We start from the raw sequence: 19,540 nt of genomic DNA, 5'->3' as shown, positions 1-19,540 counted from the left end.
AATTTCCTTCTCTTACTTTCCTTTATTCCATCCTTTAAGTAGGATCTGTAGACGCAAATCTGTCATGTCTTTTTACAAAGCTAAACAAATTAATCACTTTTTTTTCTCTTGCAAGGCAGCTTGTCATTCCCAATAGTTTTAGCTCTTCAGTGTAATTCCAGATTCCCTTTACAGAAGTGATCTAAATTGCATGTAAATTTCCACAGGAGTTATTTTCCTACACCTTCCCATCTGTACTCTTGTACTAAGGTTGTGAAATATGCATCCCCAGAGATATTCAGAAGCCTTTTGGACATTTTTCTGGGCAATTTGCTATAGATGATCTTGTCTGATCATCTATAGCATCAAGGGGGCTTGGACCAGATAATCTTCAGAGATCCCTTCCAACCTCAGCCATGTTGTGATAGTAGGAAACCATGCTTGATGTTTCTAGACTTTGCTCAACTCTCAATTTCATCACACTATTGGATTATACTCATTCTGTGAGCATTGGCATTCAAGTTTTCCTTTTTTCTACCATTTCCATCTGGTGAGCTCTGGTGGCAGAAATCCCTATCAGTCCCTAGTTTTTTCTGACATTATCAAATTGAATCCTATTTTGTTGTCTCATTTCTTCAGACCATCAGCTATCCTTGCACTACAGTTTACTTCTTCTCTGTTGATGAACTTAATCAAGTTTGTCAACCAAAGATTTGATCAGGATAACCTAGTCATAATTTCAGCTATAACACAAATGAGATCCAGGCCAAATATTGAGGAATATTGTTAATAACCCTGCTGAAGCCTAACCTTCCTTTTCAAGCACAAAATTTGGTATCATTTCTTTATTCCCATGCTTACCTGTCTATTAATTCCCATGTCTTTCACATTAACTTAATCTTTAGGTAATACCACATCAAATGCTTTCATGAGTTCATAATGGATCTACCACATTTCTTCTGTCCAAAAAAAAACAAAACATTCTGGAAAAGACAGAGTTAGTTTGGCATATTCGATTTTATTTTGTATTCAGCTCCACGGTTTCTTTTCTGCACAACACTTTCACAAGCCTTTCCAACTGCTGAAGCTCTCCTAGCAGATCTGAAGGGATGAAGACAACTTCCCATTTGGAAAGCAATAGGACACCATACTTCCCCTCTTCAATCTGTACACGACCGCACGGTACACAGTAAACACATTACATACAAATCCTAAATTCCAAGTGCTAATTCTGCTCTGTGTGTACTAATCTCCCTTTCAACACCTTGATTTGCAAGAACTGCCCCTTCTTCCCTTTGCTTAGCTTCATATTAAATCATAGCTTCATATTAATCCCTTCATATTAAAATCCAAAGAAGTTTGTTGAATGCTGTTGAGGAATGTTCACAGGTATACACTCCTGCATCACCTAAATGTATTTGCACCTGCATGCAGCAGAAACTACAACAGATTTTGTCTAATTAACCTACTGCTATTTTCAGTGAAGCATACAGAGTCAGGAAACCGAAGGGCTAGATCTGGAGGCTAAAGATCAAGAGGTGAAACAGATTTTTATTTTGTTTCAATATGGTTGTGCCAGTAGCATACAAGACAAACAAGCCAGTTAACTAAGACAATTTGTGAAGGTAACAAGCCATGGCCCAATGCTGTCTTCACCTGCAGTCAACACTCACTGAGCCAGTCTCCTCCACTAGGAATCAGAGTTAACATAAATGCATCTCCATAAATTTTAACACAATGTATATAATTTCATCACATAGACAAGGGACAACTGTGAAGCAAGACCCTGCTTTCTGGGACTCACCTTTCTTCTTCAGTCTTAGCAGGACACTGCAGTGATGTCGTCACCTGACTACTGTGTTTGGTCATGAAGGTGTAAGGCTGTGATTCATGTCTGCATTCCTTCATTTTCTAATCCCTAACTCTTTCCCCAAAAAACAGCATTGGAGTGGAATTCAGAAGGAAATCACTAGATCTGTCATTTCTCCCAAATATGCAATTCTTACATCAGCTGTATTTATAAGCTTAGCATTCAAATATTTTGAAACAAGAGGAGAAATTGACAGTCTTAACTGAAAAGAAGTGCTGTAAAAGTACAGTGAGTACTCTTGACTAGCAAAATATCTGATTTTAACAGAAGATAAAAATGAGACGTAATATTTCTGTCAAAAAAACCCCAAACATCTACTACAAGTTTTCTCCTAGCCATTGAAAAAAACATAACAGGTTAACTGAAGCTTGGTTCTACATGAGAACAGCACAGACTTACATACCTTTGATCCTTTGCAACAGTGTCCCATAGCCCACATCATAATGATAAGAAAATACAAAGCTTAAGGGAAGTATTGGCAGTAAAACTGCTGGGTTCTTCCTTTTTATTGCTCTGTGCAAGAAAAAAGAAAAAAAAAATTATTTAGCATATTCAGCGTATCAGCACTGTTACTTTAGGCTGATCTTAACTGTGTAGACTTTTGTATATTTCTGAAGTCTCTAACCAAAGAACAAGTCGTAATTTTTTGAGAAACATTTGTCTTCTGGTTGCCTTCTTTCTCAACCCAAGAGTATTTTAAAAATGCAATTCTGATTTTTGAATATATCTAACGATATGATCTAACTCAGTTAGCATGCATGTGCAGTCACATATACCCAGCCACTTGCAACATCTAACAATGTAGATTCTATGTTCATTTCCAAATGCATCCGGGTCTACAGAGAACCCATAAAACATAAAGTGCATTTAATCTTCACCATGTACACAAACCCAAAAATATTTCCTACATTCCCTCTAAACATGTTACAGCACAAGAAAAACATACTATCAACCAAAAGTACTGTAGGGCAAGTTCTTCCCTATGCAATATAGCTTTATTAGACAAGCTTCTTTTTCCCTTGGATCAGTTGATTCAAATTTAAGTGACTAGACTTCAGAATATGTCCACTTGTTCACTGCATTTAAAAAATCCTGATGGAGGATATGCTACTCACTATCTGTTCATTAAATCTCAGTGCAGACAAAAAAATAGCATGGGTTTTAAATACTCCCCTTCCACACACAACTTTTATTTTACACTTTTGGTACTTCTATTTTAGACTTTTGGTACTTCAGATATGTCATTTTATTGTCAGCTCATGTCTCTGCTTTGAAATAAATCTGCAATACAGACATAACCAAAACACATTCAGAAGCAGACAGAATTCAGAGTCCATTTGTCGTTTGAGCAATCTCTGAGCAATTACAGATAAAAATAACTACCTGCTGTAATGCAAAAGCAAGATCCAGAAAAATAGAAATATATAATTTAAAATATTATAATTTTATAATTATAATTATAATTTAAAATATATTCATATCTTCTGTTAGGGAATAAACTTCATACCCAGTTGTTAAAACAACAGCAGCAAGTCCAAAAAATGTCCCAAAGTATTTGAGAAATTCTCGTGTCCAAGCAATCTGCATGGCTGTTTGTCTCTCTCTCATTAGGTTCTGCAGTACTAGTTGCCTTTCCAGCTAAAGAAGAGAGATAGGTTAAACAAAATTAAGTAATCCATATATTTTAAGATTGACTCAATCTCTCAGTGGTCTATAAATCCAAAACACTAACTAAGAAGGCAATCTTTCATGGCTTTTGATTGAGAATGGTCTTCAGTAATAGTTTACACCAAGAAAGCATTTAGGTCAATTAGCAAAACTTTGATGCAGAATATTTCTAAATGTGCTTCTCAAGGTCCAGACAACCAAAATTGCAGTGTTAAGTTTAAGAGGTATCAAAGTCCCAGCAGGACTCTCTAGATTAAGATTCTCTGACCTTTGCAGTTCCATGGTGATGATCCATAGAGTACCCGCATTACCAATTCATTCTGCTTAATTCTAATCTAGTTGTAGTAATTTTAGAGTGAATCTTGACACCTCTTTGCCATCCTCATGATGCATCATAAAGCTAATAACTCTCCTGAAACACCACCATTACAAATATAGAAAAACACTGAAGACAACAGATCTTTTATAGATCCTGAATATATATCAAAAGTCCATAAGGAAATACTTCTGTAACTAAAATTAAAACAATAATGTAAAAAGTACAATCTAGTCAATAGATTCACATGTCCAAGTAGGACTTTCTCTAGTAAGAAGAATAAAATAGTAGAATAATAAAAAAGTAGACTTTTTTTGTTGGTTTTTTTTTTTAATTACATGCCCTGTCTAAACCTACTGTTACATTTTCATTAAGTAAGGTAAATTCTGTATTTCTCAGAAGTTCCTCTCAACTATACAGAACACAAAAAAGAATTTCCTTCTTAGCGTGATGAAAAATAAGAATTGTGCAAAAATAAGCAGTCTGAAACCAGAGTGGAGAAGTTAGTTACCAGAACAAAAAGAAATCTTCTTCTATAAACAGCAATGTTTATAACTCATGTTGTGGGGAAAAAAACTGAGTACATGGGTTTGTATGTCTAGGCTAGCTAACCAAGTTGGATGAAAGTTCAACAAGGTACAGGAAGCAGAATACCAGCTGCCTAAAAGACTGTATTCTAGGGAAGAAAGAACAAAGAGTGAATTCAGAAAGTTCTCTTCTAATGAATCTCTAAAAGTAATTAAATATGTTCTTTTCTCCAGCTTTCTAATTCAAGAATAATTTAAAGGATTTGTAATTACTTAAGGTTTCCACCCATTTATTCATCTCCATTACTATTGATTTAGCCTGAACAGAACAATTTCTGTTAAATTGTTACTAATTATTTCCTCAGATTATGTTGATCTTGCTATCTTATTTACAAGTTAATTCAGTACCTAGATAGGTAGAAATAATTTTGAGATAGCATAATGAAAAAAGGACAGATCTAATTACATATAATTGTACACAGTAGGAAAAACAACATTCACTATAGTCTCACAGTACTATTGCATCTGTTTCTCTTTCCTCAAGACTTACATTGCAATTGTTGTTCTCACAAAAAATATCAACAGGCTTTACCTTTCTGATAGCCATAATTTTCAGATTTCTTTGTTTTGTTTTGTTTTATTTTTTTCAGAAGAAGTAATTATATAATGGCTGACAAACCACTTAATAAAATATCAAAATAATTAGATTTTATTTTGTCACCTACAAGACAGTTGGAAATTCTAAAGTAAACAAGTACACTGCCCATTAATTAGACCCATTTTGGTCCCAGATATCCTAAGCCTGGTAAATTGCTGAGGGCTGACGTGGTAAGATAAAATAATGACATGTAATATCCTTTTAATGACTTTATTTTCATCTTCAGTATGATTATAGGTGTAGCTTCCACATATGTGGGAAGTATTAAGGGATCCTTTGTTTGCCTGTCAGCACAGAAAAGGGCCTGTGCTTCTAAGATGCACAGTATTACCCTAAATGAGCTTCAATTTGGAGAATCACATGGTAAGGAAGTGGGACAAGGATATGCTGGTGAAATATAGGTCTTGCTAAAGGGAACAATGGAGAAGAAGAAAAGCAGACAGTTCAACAAAATGCACAGTGTTTAGAAAGAAGTAAGCATGGCATAAAAAGGAGGCTGTAAGTTCAGACTTAGAAAAGTAAACTAAAGGATCCTAACATGATTTCTTTAAAAACAAATACACACACACAAAAGCCCCGAAAAAAAACCCAACAAAAATCCCCTCACACTTGTTATTCTTTGACAGCTCTTTAAAACCCAAGTGCTGAAAGAAAAAGATAAGTCACCAGCAATAAAGTCAAACAAACACCATGCTGCAGGAGACTGTCATATCAAATTCCAGATGCCCAAGGGTACTTCCATGTATATCTTCAAGTGGTTCATATAAATAACCTACTACAATCGAAAACAACTTGTTTTCTATATTATAGACAGATAACATTATCAAACATTTTTCATATTCTTTTCTAACTAGATATTTTTTCTTTCACTTGAGATAAACAACCCTCAGCTTTCTCCATCCAAAAACAACTGGTGGAATGAAATGCATAGAAAAATGCCTGTAATTCCTTTCCACTGAGCAAGCTTCTTCCATCTAGATGTAGAATTTTAACCAAATGAAACACAATACTGTATTTAAGTTCTTCAAACAAACAAAAAAAAAAGATGTATTGGAGGGAAATTTAAGAATTATGAATCAGAGATGAACATTCTCTGTGTACATGGGGAAATGTGACAGCCAAGAAACAATGGTTTCAGAGGAATACTAATCCACAGGTCTAGTGACACTTGGCTAAAAGAACAATTCGTGCTCTTACTGAAGTTTTTGTCCATAAACTTCAGACGTAGCATGAAGAAAGCCCTGAGATGTGTTTGGGGATGCTAAGTAAGCTACAGTACTGATGCAGAGATTTGTAAACCAATTTTTATTTAGTCATAATTTATGCAGAGAAAACTTAATAACAATACATGCTCATACACAGAACATGTGCTCCAAAATCCATTTGAACTTATGTGGTTTTATGTCAAATCCAGTATTACTTCTCTCAAATGCCAAAAGTTTCCTTTCTTCTGTACTCCTTTATTCCAAAAAACATCTTCATTCATGCTTTCTGTTTCCAAGATCAGTTTTGTTACTTGTTATAGTTTCATCTTGCAAAACAATAGACTATAGTGCTGCAGCTGTTAGGATTACAAGAGGAATCTGATTAATGAAAAGATTTAGTTTAAGTGTTCTAAGTGCTCCAGGGCAATTCCACAACTCCTCTGGATTTCAAACTCTCCTTAAGGAAAAAGAAAAACTGAGCAACAATTATGGCCAAAGTTGTCCTGCTACATAGTGTTTCATCACACAAATAACACCTACTGGAATAACCATAGGAAAACCAGTTTGGAGTACACCTGAGCTCTTTTCAGGGACCTCTGTAGGCACTGTGTAGCACAGCAGGGAACACCTCTCTGGCATATACAAAGCAGACAAAAGACAGGGTGCCTGCCTACCCTGTGGCATCAAAAACTACTTTAGCATGCCCAAACCTGACATCTGATCAGTTAAAAGCAAAGCTTGACTGTAAAAAGTATATACCTTTAAATTAATTTTGGATGCTCTAAGTGTCAAAATTAAACACCTTGCCACTCAGGCAACTCCTCTGAACTAGTCTTTTAAAAATTAAAACAATTAATGGGCAATATCCTTATGTTTGCCCATTTAACATGCCAATCTTAAATGAATATCTGTAGCTTGAGTAGTTCTGAATGACCAAGATATACTGACGTGCTGGCTTTACACTGGCGATCAACTATTGGTAGATCTTAAGTCAAAACCAAAGCCTTAAGAAACTGCCTGAAGTTGACCTTAAGCAAGTCAGGATTTGAAAACATATATATATAGGAAAAGACTCGGGAGTCTACCACAAAAAATGATTCGAAATTAGAAGAAAGAAAACCAAATCAGGTTTGACTGCAGTTCAAATCAATATCCCATTTCCAGCTGTTAATTTCCTAGTAATTGTGTCTTATTTTCCTCTGCATGTGTTCTATTGAAAATGTCAGTCACACTGGGATAGTGAAAGACTTTGATCTATTAACATGCAGATTTTATTAAAAACGCCAAGTTCTACTTTCTCAGAACTTACAATAATTTTTAAAATTATATATTTTCTCATTACAGCAGAACAGAAGTAAGAATTAAGAAGAGTAGGTATTCATTTTCACTGCAAAACATTTTATAGAATTTTACAGGTAATAAGACCTAATAAAAGCATATCATTCAGCAGAGATGGGCTGATGTTTATTTAGAAAAGTCTTACTGATGGGAGAAGCTGAGTATTGAGAAAGCAAGCCACAGGTGCACATCACACATATCAGGTGAACAACCATTCACCATCCAAGTGCCATGTCTTAGGGAATAAATTCTAATTCATTTTAATTACACAAAGGGCCCATCTATATAGCCATAAAAACTTCAGTAGGAATGGTTCACGTGACTATACTTGCACTAAAAACTACAGATAAAGGGTCTCAAGTGCACCTTTCGCACAGGAGGAAGAGAGATACTGTAATTTTCCTAGCCAGGTTGCTGTGCATAGCACAAGAGAACTGCAGCTGTGATGTGGATACATGGGTGGACATCCAAGCATGCTTTTCAACTACTTGTATCCTATAACAATCAGACCATGATTTTATAGACTCATATCATATCATATCATATCATATCATAGCATAGCATATCATAGCATAGCATAGCATATCATATCATATCATATCATATCAATACAATTTAATGAATTAATATCATAATAAAAAAGTGACAATAGCAACTTCCATTGGCAAAAAGTATTGATTGCATAATTTTAAAAATTAGGTATAGTATTCCAAAATAAATGGGTACTAGTAGCAAGTGACATTTGAAATTTTATAACACTCTCAAGAGGACCCAATTAGAAATAACTTTCCCATTTTTTCTTTAAATATGGCTAGTAGTTTCTCAACACTGTGTAAGCAACTGTAAGGGCTGATTGGGATTCTGAAGTCTGCCACATACAAACTGTCATAGTAAAAGGAAATCAATGTTACAAAATGAATCATGACAGATGAAGAGAAGTGAGGCAGAGAGGGAAAAGGTCAGTTACTGTGAAACTGATAACACTAATAAACTAGTCAGTGGTAACCATCATCATAATTTCTACTGATTATTCTTCAGACTGCCACAGTGATGTCAAACCACATAAAAGAGCATTTATACCATCATTTCATTGATTAAAATCCAGTGGGAGAAAATTCTCATCTGAAATAATTTAATTGACTTTAACAACTTGCAAAAAAAACCCTGTCTGGATTACAAGCCACATCTTCACTAGGCTATAAATTTCTCATACTTTAGACTCTTAGCTTGTTTTCTCTCTTCCACGTTCAGATGCTGTAGATGGAATGAATGCTACTTTGGTTTTGTACCCCCAAATGGAATGGAAGGAGGCATACAAATACTCAATAGAAATAGAAAATAGAATAGAAAATAGAAATAGAAAAGCAGAGCCAGTGCAAAATGCTCCCTGCTTCACTGTCCACATGTATTAAGCATAATTTCACTGGTGTATTTTGTGTGAATCTATGTGTCTGTGGGGAGGAAGACACAGTAACCACCCCTGAAAAAAAGACAATTTGCAACCCAATATGCTTAGTGGCCCTTCTGGGACATATGCTCTTTTACCCAACCTGTCTAAAATATTGGGAAGACAAACACTTATCTTGAGAGCAGTCAGGGCAGTAAACCTATAGAGAATATATTTCATGTCAACATCATTAGGACGTAATTATGCTGACATCCTGGTAAACAGATAATATAAGGACATATAAGGACATATAATGAATTAACTACCTTATAAGAAATAATCATACTATCTCTGCTGAAGTTCTGAAACCCAGTATCTGAAACTTGAAGAAACTTTTGGAATACTCTTACACTCATGTTGAAAGAGCTCTCCAGTTTTGTCACAGGTTAATACATCTGTTATAGGCCATTGCCACTCTGCCCATAATAGGTTATTTTCGCTTACAGTTTTCCAATGTTCAGACACTCTGAAAATGTTCTTTTAAAAAGAAATAACTTCTAACTTCTGAGCACTCAGACCTGCAATGAAAAATAAGGCTTAAGTTAAAAAAAAGTGTGACAATCACACCTACAAAAGTCTGCAAAGGCCTTCCAAAACACGTATGAAAGTTAGTGTGCAGACAGTACAGCTACATAGGGCATTTCATCAGCAGATGAAAGATTAACAGCTCATGTTACTTTATCCTCAGTGCTATTGTTTCTAATCAACAGGTAAAACCAGAAGCTGCTGCAAGGGGTTGTTTGGCAAAAATAAATGAAAAATAGAATAGTGATACCTATCTCTACACCTCCATTGTATGCCACCAGAGTGCAATACAGAGATGACAAAATAATTACACAGTGTCTGTTTGTTCTATGACCAGCATGCCCACAGACATCTCAAATGGGCCTCTAGATCAAACAGTTAAAATAAATCAGACCTAAATGTTTTACCCTGCTGCTTCAAAGCTTGTTTGCAGATATTTTTCACATCAAGTAGACAGAGCAATTAAAATTACTACCACAGCAAGAAACTGAACTCTTTAAAAAGAAAGCTTAATTTTTAAAGCTTCCTCACGCAAAGACAGATTACAAATTATTTACAAGCAAAGAGTTAGGAGAAAAAGAAAAGGATCTCACAATATTAGCCACAAGCCAGAATGTAAACTGCACTGAAAAAAAATCACACAGAATCACAAAATATTCTGAGTTGGAAGGGACACACCAGGATTGAGTCCCAGCCCTTAACTGAATGGTTATGGATCAAACCCATGACCTTAGTGTTATTAGCATCAAATCCTTTATATTCATTTTGTTATCAATAAGGTACTGAAATTACACTCTGTATAAAAGAGAAAATAATGTCGAAAGCCCTTAAATACATGTGAGATTTTGTGCTGCACAAAGGAGAGACTCAATCTATGGGCAAAAACCATGAAGGTTAAATTTCTTGGCAGTAACCCAGCATTCTTATTTTTCTTCTGTGTGGCTTTTAGGCAACAAACATGCAGCAGAGTGCAGAAGGGCAACCACCACCTGCATTTAATAATCTTATCTACAAGAGTAACTGAGGTTTTAAGGTACTGTTACCAGCATTCAGAATTCTCAGAAGTTTTATATAAGCTTTATAGAGACAAACAAAAGTCAGTCAACAGCCAGTTATGTAAAAAGCAGGTATTGATGTTGTAGGAATAGTAAAATAGATTAAGACATATAAAATGAAGAATTAATGTTACAATATCAAGTAATTTCAGTATCTGACTAATAACTGAATAAGAGTTGGGTTTTTTTGTTGGGTTGTTTTTTTTTTCCCCCAAATTTAACATTCAGGAAATAGTATTTCATAGAAAGTAAGTAAAAGCCCAAATTTTACTTCAGTGGACTTAACAAAAGACTAAAATGATAGGTTTGCTCTTCCAAGAGGAAAGGAATTATGGAAAATTTGTTGTGTCACAGGAAGCAGCTTCAGAGGGCATTTTCTCTTTGAAGTCAGTTAAATTCCTCCAACAAATTGAGACTACATATATAAAGGTAAGCTGGAGGTGTACCTCCATGCACCTCCAAGTAGGACAAAATTTGCAAGCTGCATTCACAATGATATGTACTAATCATAGATATTTCCCTCAAAAAATACTGGCACAATTGATACAACTGAAAAAATTTAATTAATATTTGTCTCACTACTAGCGCAGCAAGCAGTCTGTTTTGCATCTTTTGCTGGTAGTCATTGCGTATTAGAAACAGCTATTAAAATCTGCTCTTTGTTAACCACTTCATTTATTTCTTTACAGTGATCAGGCAGAGTATACAATCTGTCAGCTGATACCAACCAAACTGGCTTTTTTCCTGCAAGACAGATGGTTCTAATCTTCCTCAGTACAGATATCATTTATCTTGTTCTGTTCCACTTGATGCGCAGAAACTAATAAGGATATAGAATTGTTACCAGAGAGCATTTATTTCCCAGAATTAAGCCTAGATCACCTAAGGGGTAAAACAATTTATGTAATGCTTCAAGACAAATGCATTAGTGATGTCATAAGTGCTACTAGTATCTTGTCAAAAGAAAACAAATCTATTTCCCACCCCAAAGGGGAACAAATGGTAGTAATCTGGAAAAGCAAAGCTTGCTTACATTTTACTTCATGACAAAGAAAGGGAACAATTGTTTTCATTTTAACAGAACTAAAAAAAAAGAGTCCTTTTGACTAAATTTCACTGAAAACTTTGGGGAGGAAAAGGTTAGGGATTTACAAGACCCTGAAGAAAATGACTCAGTGTCTGAGACATTAAGAGAAATTAAATTTTTCAGGTATCATCATAGAGGTGGTTGATCTTTTACTAACAAAGATAAGGTGACAAATCTGTAGATGGAAAAATGTCATCACACAACGTTTTATTTAGGCACAGGAAGTACTGCAGAAACCTGTGTCAATACTTTCCTTATTTTATCAATGGAAGTGAAGAAGCATGAAAAAAGTTTCTTGTTCAGAAACTAACTGGCATTTTAACATTAGCCATTTTTCCTGCCAAGAGTCAAAACATAGCACACTTTTGCATTTCAAGCACGACTTCATTTTAAGATCAAATGATAAATAATTGATAGTATTTTGACTGAGTAATGGGTTAAGTGAATTTATTAAGGAAAAAAACCCAACAAAACCAACAAACCAAACAACAGAACCCCAAAATTGTATTTGTAAATATAATTATCTTTAAATAAAAGAGATTTCATCTCCCCCCTGCCCTTACTCATACTTTCTCTTACTCTGTTTTCCATTCCTCCTTTTAGCTCATTACTCAAAAAGAGTCCCAGGATAAAGGACAAGGACACGTGCAAGACCTAAGTTCCTACCAAGAACAAACAATAGGCATATGAGGTGCAGCGCCAGGAGTTGGACACAATGATCATGATGGCTCCCTTTCACTCAGCATATTCTATGACTTCCTTTTACCTATTTAAGATGGAGTACTAAGACTGAGCCTATTAGGTATTAAAAAGACATTAACGTTTTTGTTTTTCAAAAGTTTTGGTTTTTCCTCATCCAATTTCCATTAACATTTTGCATTTGTCTTTAAGAATGTGGTCCAGTGTCTAGTTTCTAATAAAACCCCTCATGACCTATCTTAATAACATCTGTACATTCTTAATATAGTTTTAATTTTAAGGAATTTAAAACTAACTGAGGAGATGAGGTCAGGGGGACCCATGAGCTGTCTGATAAATAAATCAGGTTTTCCTCATCTCTTCCTAACAAAATTCTCAGTATCTGTAGCAAAGGAAGTCCAGCGAAGTGCTATGTGTAGAATCCATGATTCAGTTCAAATATCACAAAACCAATAATTTAAGAAAGGTGTACATTTGTACAAAAACATTACCTTCTCAAATATGCAGGTACAAATACTGCTTGTACTTTATCTCTGCTAAATCTAATTTTTCACTTAAAGATGTGTTTAAAATGTTTCAGCTGTCTCTTTTATTGTACATCCTGTCACATACTACCATAGCAACTTCAGTTCCAAGTTTTTTAAGAAGTAAGACCTTCAAAAACCACAAGAGGGTTACCTAGATTATCAAACAGATTCCAGTAAGAAACAAATTTAAAATTCCTGCTGGAAGGTTCAAACTTATTTCTTACTGGCCAAATACAAATTTTATGACTTCTTTCTACATTTTCAAAGAAACATTGAGGTGAAAAGCAAACACATTTTTTTACAGTTGTATAACTTAAGTTCCAACATCTTGTTTTGAGATACAAGTGTGTGGATATAAACTGAAATGTTGTAGTCCTCTTCCATCTCTTATAATAGGTCTATATTTTTTTTTAACTGTTTTTATGTCTTTATTTCAGAAAAAAATGGATATAATTTAGTCGAAAGATATGGTCAATTAATAAGCATGCTACAGGGTACTTCTATACTCTCCTTTCAGATTTAAGGACAAAATGTTGAACATAAAGAGAAAACTGCCTTGTTACTTTCATTTATTGCCATTCAAAGCAAATTTCTTAAGGCAATACAATCCTGGCAGGTAGGTAATGTAATCATGCTATGTTCTGCCTTTAACCAAGATCTGGCAGTGTAGAGGAAAGAAAACATATGATATTAAGTTGCAATTATCTATGTTTTCAGTGAGTTTTTGATATTTTTTCCCAAAACAGATACCTTTGTCACATGCTTTTTGTAACACTAAATTACATTCTAATGATATTAATATTTAAGCATTAGTATATATGATATAATATATGAAGTAATATCCCAAACCATTTTCTTACTGAAAACTGAGAGCTTGAGTGCCATTTGTGGATATAGAAAACACTCAACAGCAGTTTCACTTCAAGTTGATTCGTGAATGCATGTGACATTGCTTGTCCATATGGTATGAAACACATACACGTTTCTCCACAGGCATGAGCTGAAAGCACAGAACACTTGAAAGCCATTTTCAGAAGTAGAAACCTTATGATTTATAATCATAAGTAAGTTTTTCTTTTCTCCAAGAGATAAGTAAGTTTGGCTTTTTTGTGTTGTGTCAAAAGAAAATTTCACTTACAGAAGAAAATGCAGTATAATTTGTATCTACGAAAAGGCAGACTATGTCTTACTTCACTAGAGGATGAGTTCCCCAGCAATGTTTTATACTATCTGACCACTTACTCCACAATTTTAACTAACTGAGAAAGAAATGCCCTTAGTTTTTATTTCCTTTATTAATTTGCATCACTGCCAAAACTTCAAAAGAAACTGTTAAAACAAAACAGGGGAAAAAATAAACTACCATGAAAGAGAAAAAAAAAAAAAAAGAAAAAAGAAAAAGTAGCATAAATGTATCCGAGGTACAGAACTATAGAGGCTTTTCCAAACCACCATCTGGTCCTCATTAGAATAGGATTATGTAGTTTTATCATGGCTCAAAATAAACCTAGATGATGTTAGGAACCCTAAAAGAAAGAAAAGATAAAGAAAAAAAACCAAGGAAAGATTGCCATGGATTTTCAGGAAAAAAAAAAACCAACACAAAACTACTATCACTGCATTGTCATACAGAAAAATAAGCCCTTACTTTTCCAGATTTACTTGATCTCAACCTTTTTTTTTTAACCAAGGAGTATAGAATCTCTTCCATGCCCACACAGGGAGCATACAGGGAGCAAGTCTATAAATTCTCAAAGACTAACTGCTATGAAAGCAGATCTACGACTGCTTCCTGGCTATCCAATATTACCTGGGGAGAAGAATGCACTTTAGAGTCTGACATAGTAAAATAGGGAGAGAAGCGGGATGGGAGCAGACTGGGACTGAGACTATCCAGAGATTCATGTTGTAGACAGGTTATAATAAAACACTTTTATTTTTGGTAAATAGAAGGTCTGTCAGAAGTATATTATTTTTCTAGCCTGTTTATTTTCTTACAAGTTTAGTGGCTCCCATCAAAGATTAATTTGGATGATTGTATCTGAGCAATGATACTTTCCCACAAAAAGACTATCTTTTTGTCTGGTAAGAAATCATCTTGCTGGGAAGGAAAAAAACCCCCAGAAGTCTACCAAAAAAACCCTCCAAATCACTCTAAGCAGCCCCAAACAGCAATAAAACAATGACATGCTCTATACACTAACTAGTCTCTTTTCTTTCCATCACTTTCAGTGATTCTTGGCTCCTCCTGAATAACTTATTCTTAAAAATTACACCTGTCAAGAATTTCAGTCCTCCAGTCTGACCCTGAAAGACTGGCAGAGCCAACCTGCTGTAATCTCAAAGCAATATTTTTTTAATGTGTTTTGCTTAAATAATGGTTATAACTTCTTACTGAAATTTCTGATTTCAGCTGACTTACATATGTGTTAATGCTTGGTTCATAATGCTACATACAGTGCAGGGGAAATGTATCTGCTAATACAGCAATACATATTACAAAATTTCAAAAATACACAGAAGATTGAGCAATTATTTTTCAGGTAGATTATTCTCACAAACAAGATTTTTACTTTGTTTTTGCAATCTGACAGGCAGGGCACATGTAGGCTTTAATTCCTGATTCCCCTCTCCATCCCTTCTGATGTTATTTTTGTATAAATATAATTTAACTTACAAAGTCTGACAGCTGTTCATTAAAAGTTAGACCAAGTCACATCTTATTTCAATAGATTGCTGCTGTGTGTGTGGTGCTCAGTAAGAGTGTAGACATCAAGCAGCAACTACTCATAATTCTCAGTCTGGGAAGAGAAATAAGAAAATCCTCCCTCACAGGATCCCAAAATAGAGTGAGCCATAGCCTGCTTCCATAGGGGTTAGAGCATCATAAAATAACTTGGGTTCAAAGTCAGCAGACCTGCTCAGTACAGGGTCAGCTATCGGATCAGACCAGGAGACCAGGCTGCTGAGGGCTTTTATCCTGCCAGGTCTTGAAAACCTCCAAAGATGGAAGTGTCACTTAGCTTCTGCTCCACTGCTGGATTGGCCTTGCAGGGGAAAAGGCTTCTCTTTACGCTCAGTCTGAATTGTTCCCCAAATCCTGTTTCAATGTATATCCATTACCTCTCACACTTTCTGGCTGTGCTTTCTTGATTACTCACAGTTGGTGGAGGGCTGCCCTCGGATCCTGCACCCCTGAAGGCATCCCATTCCAGGCTAAGTAAGCACAACTCACTTGGCCTCCTTGCAAGAAGTGCTCCAGCCCTTGGCCATCTTGATGGTCTGCTGCAAAAGCTGCTCTTTTTCACCTATGTTATTCTTGTACTGGGGGAGAAGGGGGGCAAAAAAGTGGATGCAGTATTTAAATGCATTTAACAAAGCACTGAACAGAAGACAACAGAAAATTTTGTCAACCTGCTGGCTTCACTGTAGCTTATAAAGCCCTCATTTGTCCTTTTGACTCTCTCTTCTGACAGGGTACACTGCTGACTTATGCCCTAGTTGCTGTCTTCCAGTGTACCCTGCATCTCTCCAGAATTGCTCCCATTTTTCAGCTCCCAGTCTTTGTTGTGGCCAAGGACACTTAGCTGACATTTAAATCATGTCAGCTTTCCTGAACTCTTTTATTCTTCAAAGCTCCTATGGCACCTCACCTACCAGTTTCCCAAACAAGATGAAATCCTCCCTCCCAATGTACAGGGTCTGGAACTCATCTTGCTACGATTAAGTCTGCCTTTAATATCACAGTTCTCCCTCATTTGTAAATAATATTGTAAATAACAAATTTAGCTGTGCATGATGGCCCTTGGATGGCCCATCTAGTGCATACACACCTGTATCAAGCAGTTCCTCTTCACATTTTGCAGAAATGTACTCAATTGCCTATGTCCTCCTATTTATGGCACTTTCAGCAGATTTTAGGGAGAGTACACATGAGAATACATGAGAGTACTCATGAGAATCAGTTAGTAATCCAGAGACCTTCTTCAATTGTTAAAAGAATAACTTGTTGTTACTTCATTTATTTTGATATGATTGGCAACCTCCAGTACGCTCCCTCCAGTGTCATGTTTTGTGGATTTTCGTTTCATCTTAACTCACAAGCTACACCTTCTCATCATGGGTATCACTACTTGTCTTTCCTTTTTGTCTTTCCTGAAGAGCTAGTACCTATCTGTTAAAGACTTCAAGTTTCATGAGCTGTCCTACCATATCTCAGTTATTCCCATGATGTTGCAGAACTGCAGCCAGAGACAGCTCTTGTTCCTGCTGCTTGTTTCTCAGGCTGTGCACATCTGTGCTTGAGCATGTACAGGCTTCTTTTTTCCAGACCCATCAACACTGCATAAAATCCCTGCACACTGTCTCATAAAAGCTCCTGCAAGCACTAGATACATTCTAGACTTCTTTATTTAACATCTGCTGCAACAGCAAAACGGGAGCATTGTGCTGCTGTAGTAGAAACAATTCTTCTTAGGATTCCAGAATGTAATTTATTTTTTGATTTGGAGAAGACACAGATGTTTTTAATTTTCTGGCGTTTGGGGCTTTTTTTAAAAACTGGGTTTTTTTTAACTCCTCTGCAATATCTTAAATGATTCTTTGTCTCTTTTTACTACCCTGTTTACTCCACTAGTAAACTAGAAACTACTATTTCACTAGACAGACCCCTACATGCAACTAACATAATTTTCTCTCCCATTCTCTGACTCTGAATCAGTGCTTCTCTCTTCACTGCTTTTTTGTGAAGTTTTCCCAGAAATGCATCTAGGTGAAAACTTCAATGGCTTGACAACATCAAGAGATGCACTTAAACCCTAGGTCTGACTGTTATACATAAAGATATTAAAACAAATCAGTCCTTCCATCCATGCCTTTCCATCTATCATCTCATGATAAAAGAGGAATACAACAAAATTACAAAGTAGTCTTCAATTTAGACACCATTATTAATGATGAAGCTAATATGAGAAAGAGTAAAAAAGGCCACTCAATAAAGGATTCAGTGTATCACCAATTATTTGTGGAGTTCAAATGAAAAAATATTCTAATTAAGTAATGAACACTTATACACTGAGATATAACCGAAAACAGTTATGAAGGTTTTAAAATTCAGCTAGGACTTAGATATTTTAGTTGTATGGACTAGAAATCACTGCTTACTATGCAATATTGTTCCTATACATATCAAGATATCTTCATGTCATTCAACTCTAATAATACCATGGAAAAATAACCAAAAACCCTCTTATTAAAACAAAATCTCAGCTTCCTCCTCTGTAGGGTTACCTTTCAAGTAGTGCAAACATGCTATATACAGGAAAATTGGGATATGAATCAATTTCCCGTGTAGAGTTTCCCAAGGAAAGAATGGAAAAGCAACTTTTCAGAGCCAAAAGCAGTGTTACCTCTTGTCATGGTTTTAAAGAAGTAACCAAATAATTACTAGAAAATTTACTTATTTTTTGCTGTGAGATATGGACTAGAACAAGAGCAAAACAGGCTTAAAACTTAAAAGGAACAAAGAAAGTTTATTAACAAAAACTACTATAAGAAACCAGAATAAAACTTCCAGAAACTCTTTTTCCCCCCAACTATCCAACCATTCCCTTGTTCATATGACAACATAGAGACAAAAAAACTTTGGTGGTTAAAACAGTTTTTGAAATAGTCTTTTCATCAGTCTTTGTAGAGAAAAATTCTGCTAATTTATGGAGTTTTTCACAAGAAAACCATTTTCTTCATGGCTTTATAGTTCTCTGATGCCAGCTGCCCGGAAATCCTGCCATCAGTTCTCTCTTCCTATTTCACATCACTCTGAAGTGTGTTATGGGTCAATGAGTTTAGGGATGTCATTTTTAAGGATGAGTTATTCAAAGGCAAAAGTTCTCTTCATCTGTTTTTGTGAGCTTCCCTGGAAACAAGTTTTCTCTTTGTCTCTTAAAGGCCACAAATCTTCAACTATTACTTCTCTTTTTCTGTTCCAGCATCTCATAGGATCAATCACAACTACTTCACTATTTGCTTAAAATTCACAGTTTGAAATACTTTATTTCCCCCCAAATACTGTCATGAATTAAAGGAGTTTTTTCAGAACACTACTGTCCATCTCCATGGCTTTAACAGAAAAATACTTCAACTTATTAAAGCATCTCCTTATCTCTCTCCCACATCTCAAGCTTAATTCCTTTCTCCACTGTCTTTGATATCTTACATGTTGATCTTACATATCTTTGATGTCTTACATGTTGATCACTCCCTCTCTCTCTTCCCCTCTCTCTCTCTGGGAAAAAAAAGGATTAATCTGCAAGTCTCATCCAGGTAGTAAAAGAGTTAAAGTCTTGCTCAAGCTGCAGATGTTTATGGTGTCAGGTTTCAGTTCAGCAGCAGAAACCGCAACCAGAGCCAGGAACCGGCCGGCTCCGTTTCTCCCCCCCCTCACCCTCTGCGGCCTTGTCCGGCCTGGAAGTGGGGCCGGACTTGTTACCTCTTCAGAAGCCAGAAACTAAAGAGAGCAAGAAATTCCTGGGCTTACATCTTCAGGTGATGTTCACAGGTTGATCTCACTTTTCGATGGTCAAAACCACTGTCAATTCTCAGAAATGACCAATAATTGGCCAGGAGAAGAAACTCCCATCA

The 19,540-nt window shown here is 35.6% G+C and overlaps 1 protein-coding gene across 1 annotated transcript in view; it reads right to left on the bottom strand.

The window, feature by feature from the left end:
* Positions 1–19,540, bottom strand: part of PLGRKT (plasminogen receptor with a C-terminal lysine) — a 28,284-nt gene that overhangs the window by 4,537 nt on the left and 4,207 nt on the right. The window contains exons 2-3 of the mRNA XM_014252233.2: positions 3,357–3,487; positions 2,253–2,362 (exon numbers count right to left, since the gene is read on the bottom strand). Of these exons, the coding sequence (XP_014107708.1) occupies positions 2,253–2,362; positions 3,357–3,487 (241 nt within the window). The remainder of the gene's footprint in view (positions 1–2,252; positions 2,363–3,356; positions 3,488–19,540) is intronic.

This window comes from Pseudopodoces humilis, chromosome 4 (genome assembly GCF_049639895.1).
Source record: "Pseudopodoces humilis isolate 2021_Gansu_Grassland_sample_001 chromosome 4, ASM4963989v1, whole genome shotgun sequence".
NCBI lineage: Eukaryota > Metazoa > Chordata > Aves > Passeriformes > Paridae > Pseudopodoces > Pseudopodoces humilis.
Note: the sequence above shows the minus strand (reverse complement) of the source record. Positions and strands in the feature narration are given on the sequence as shown.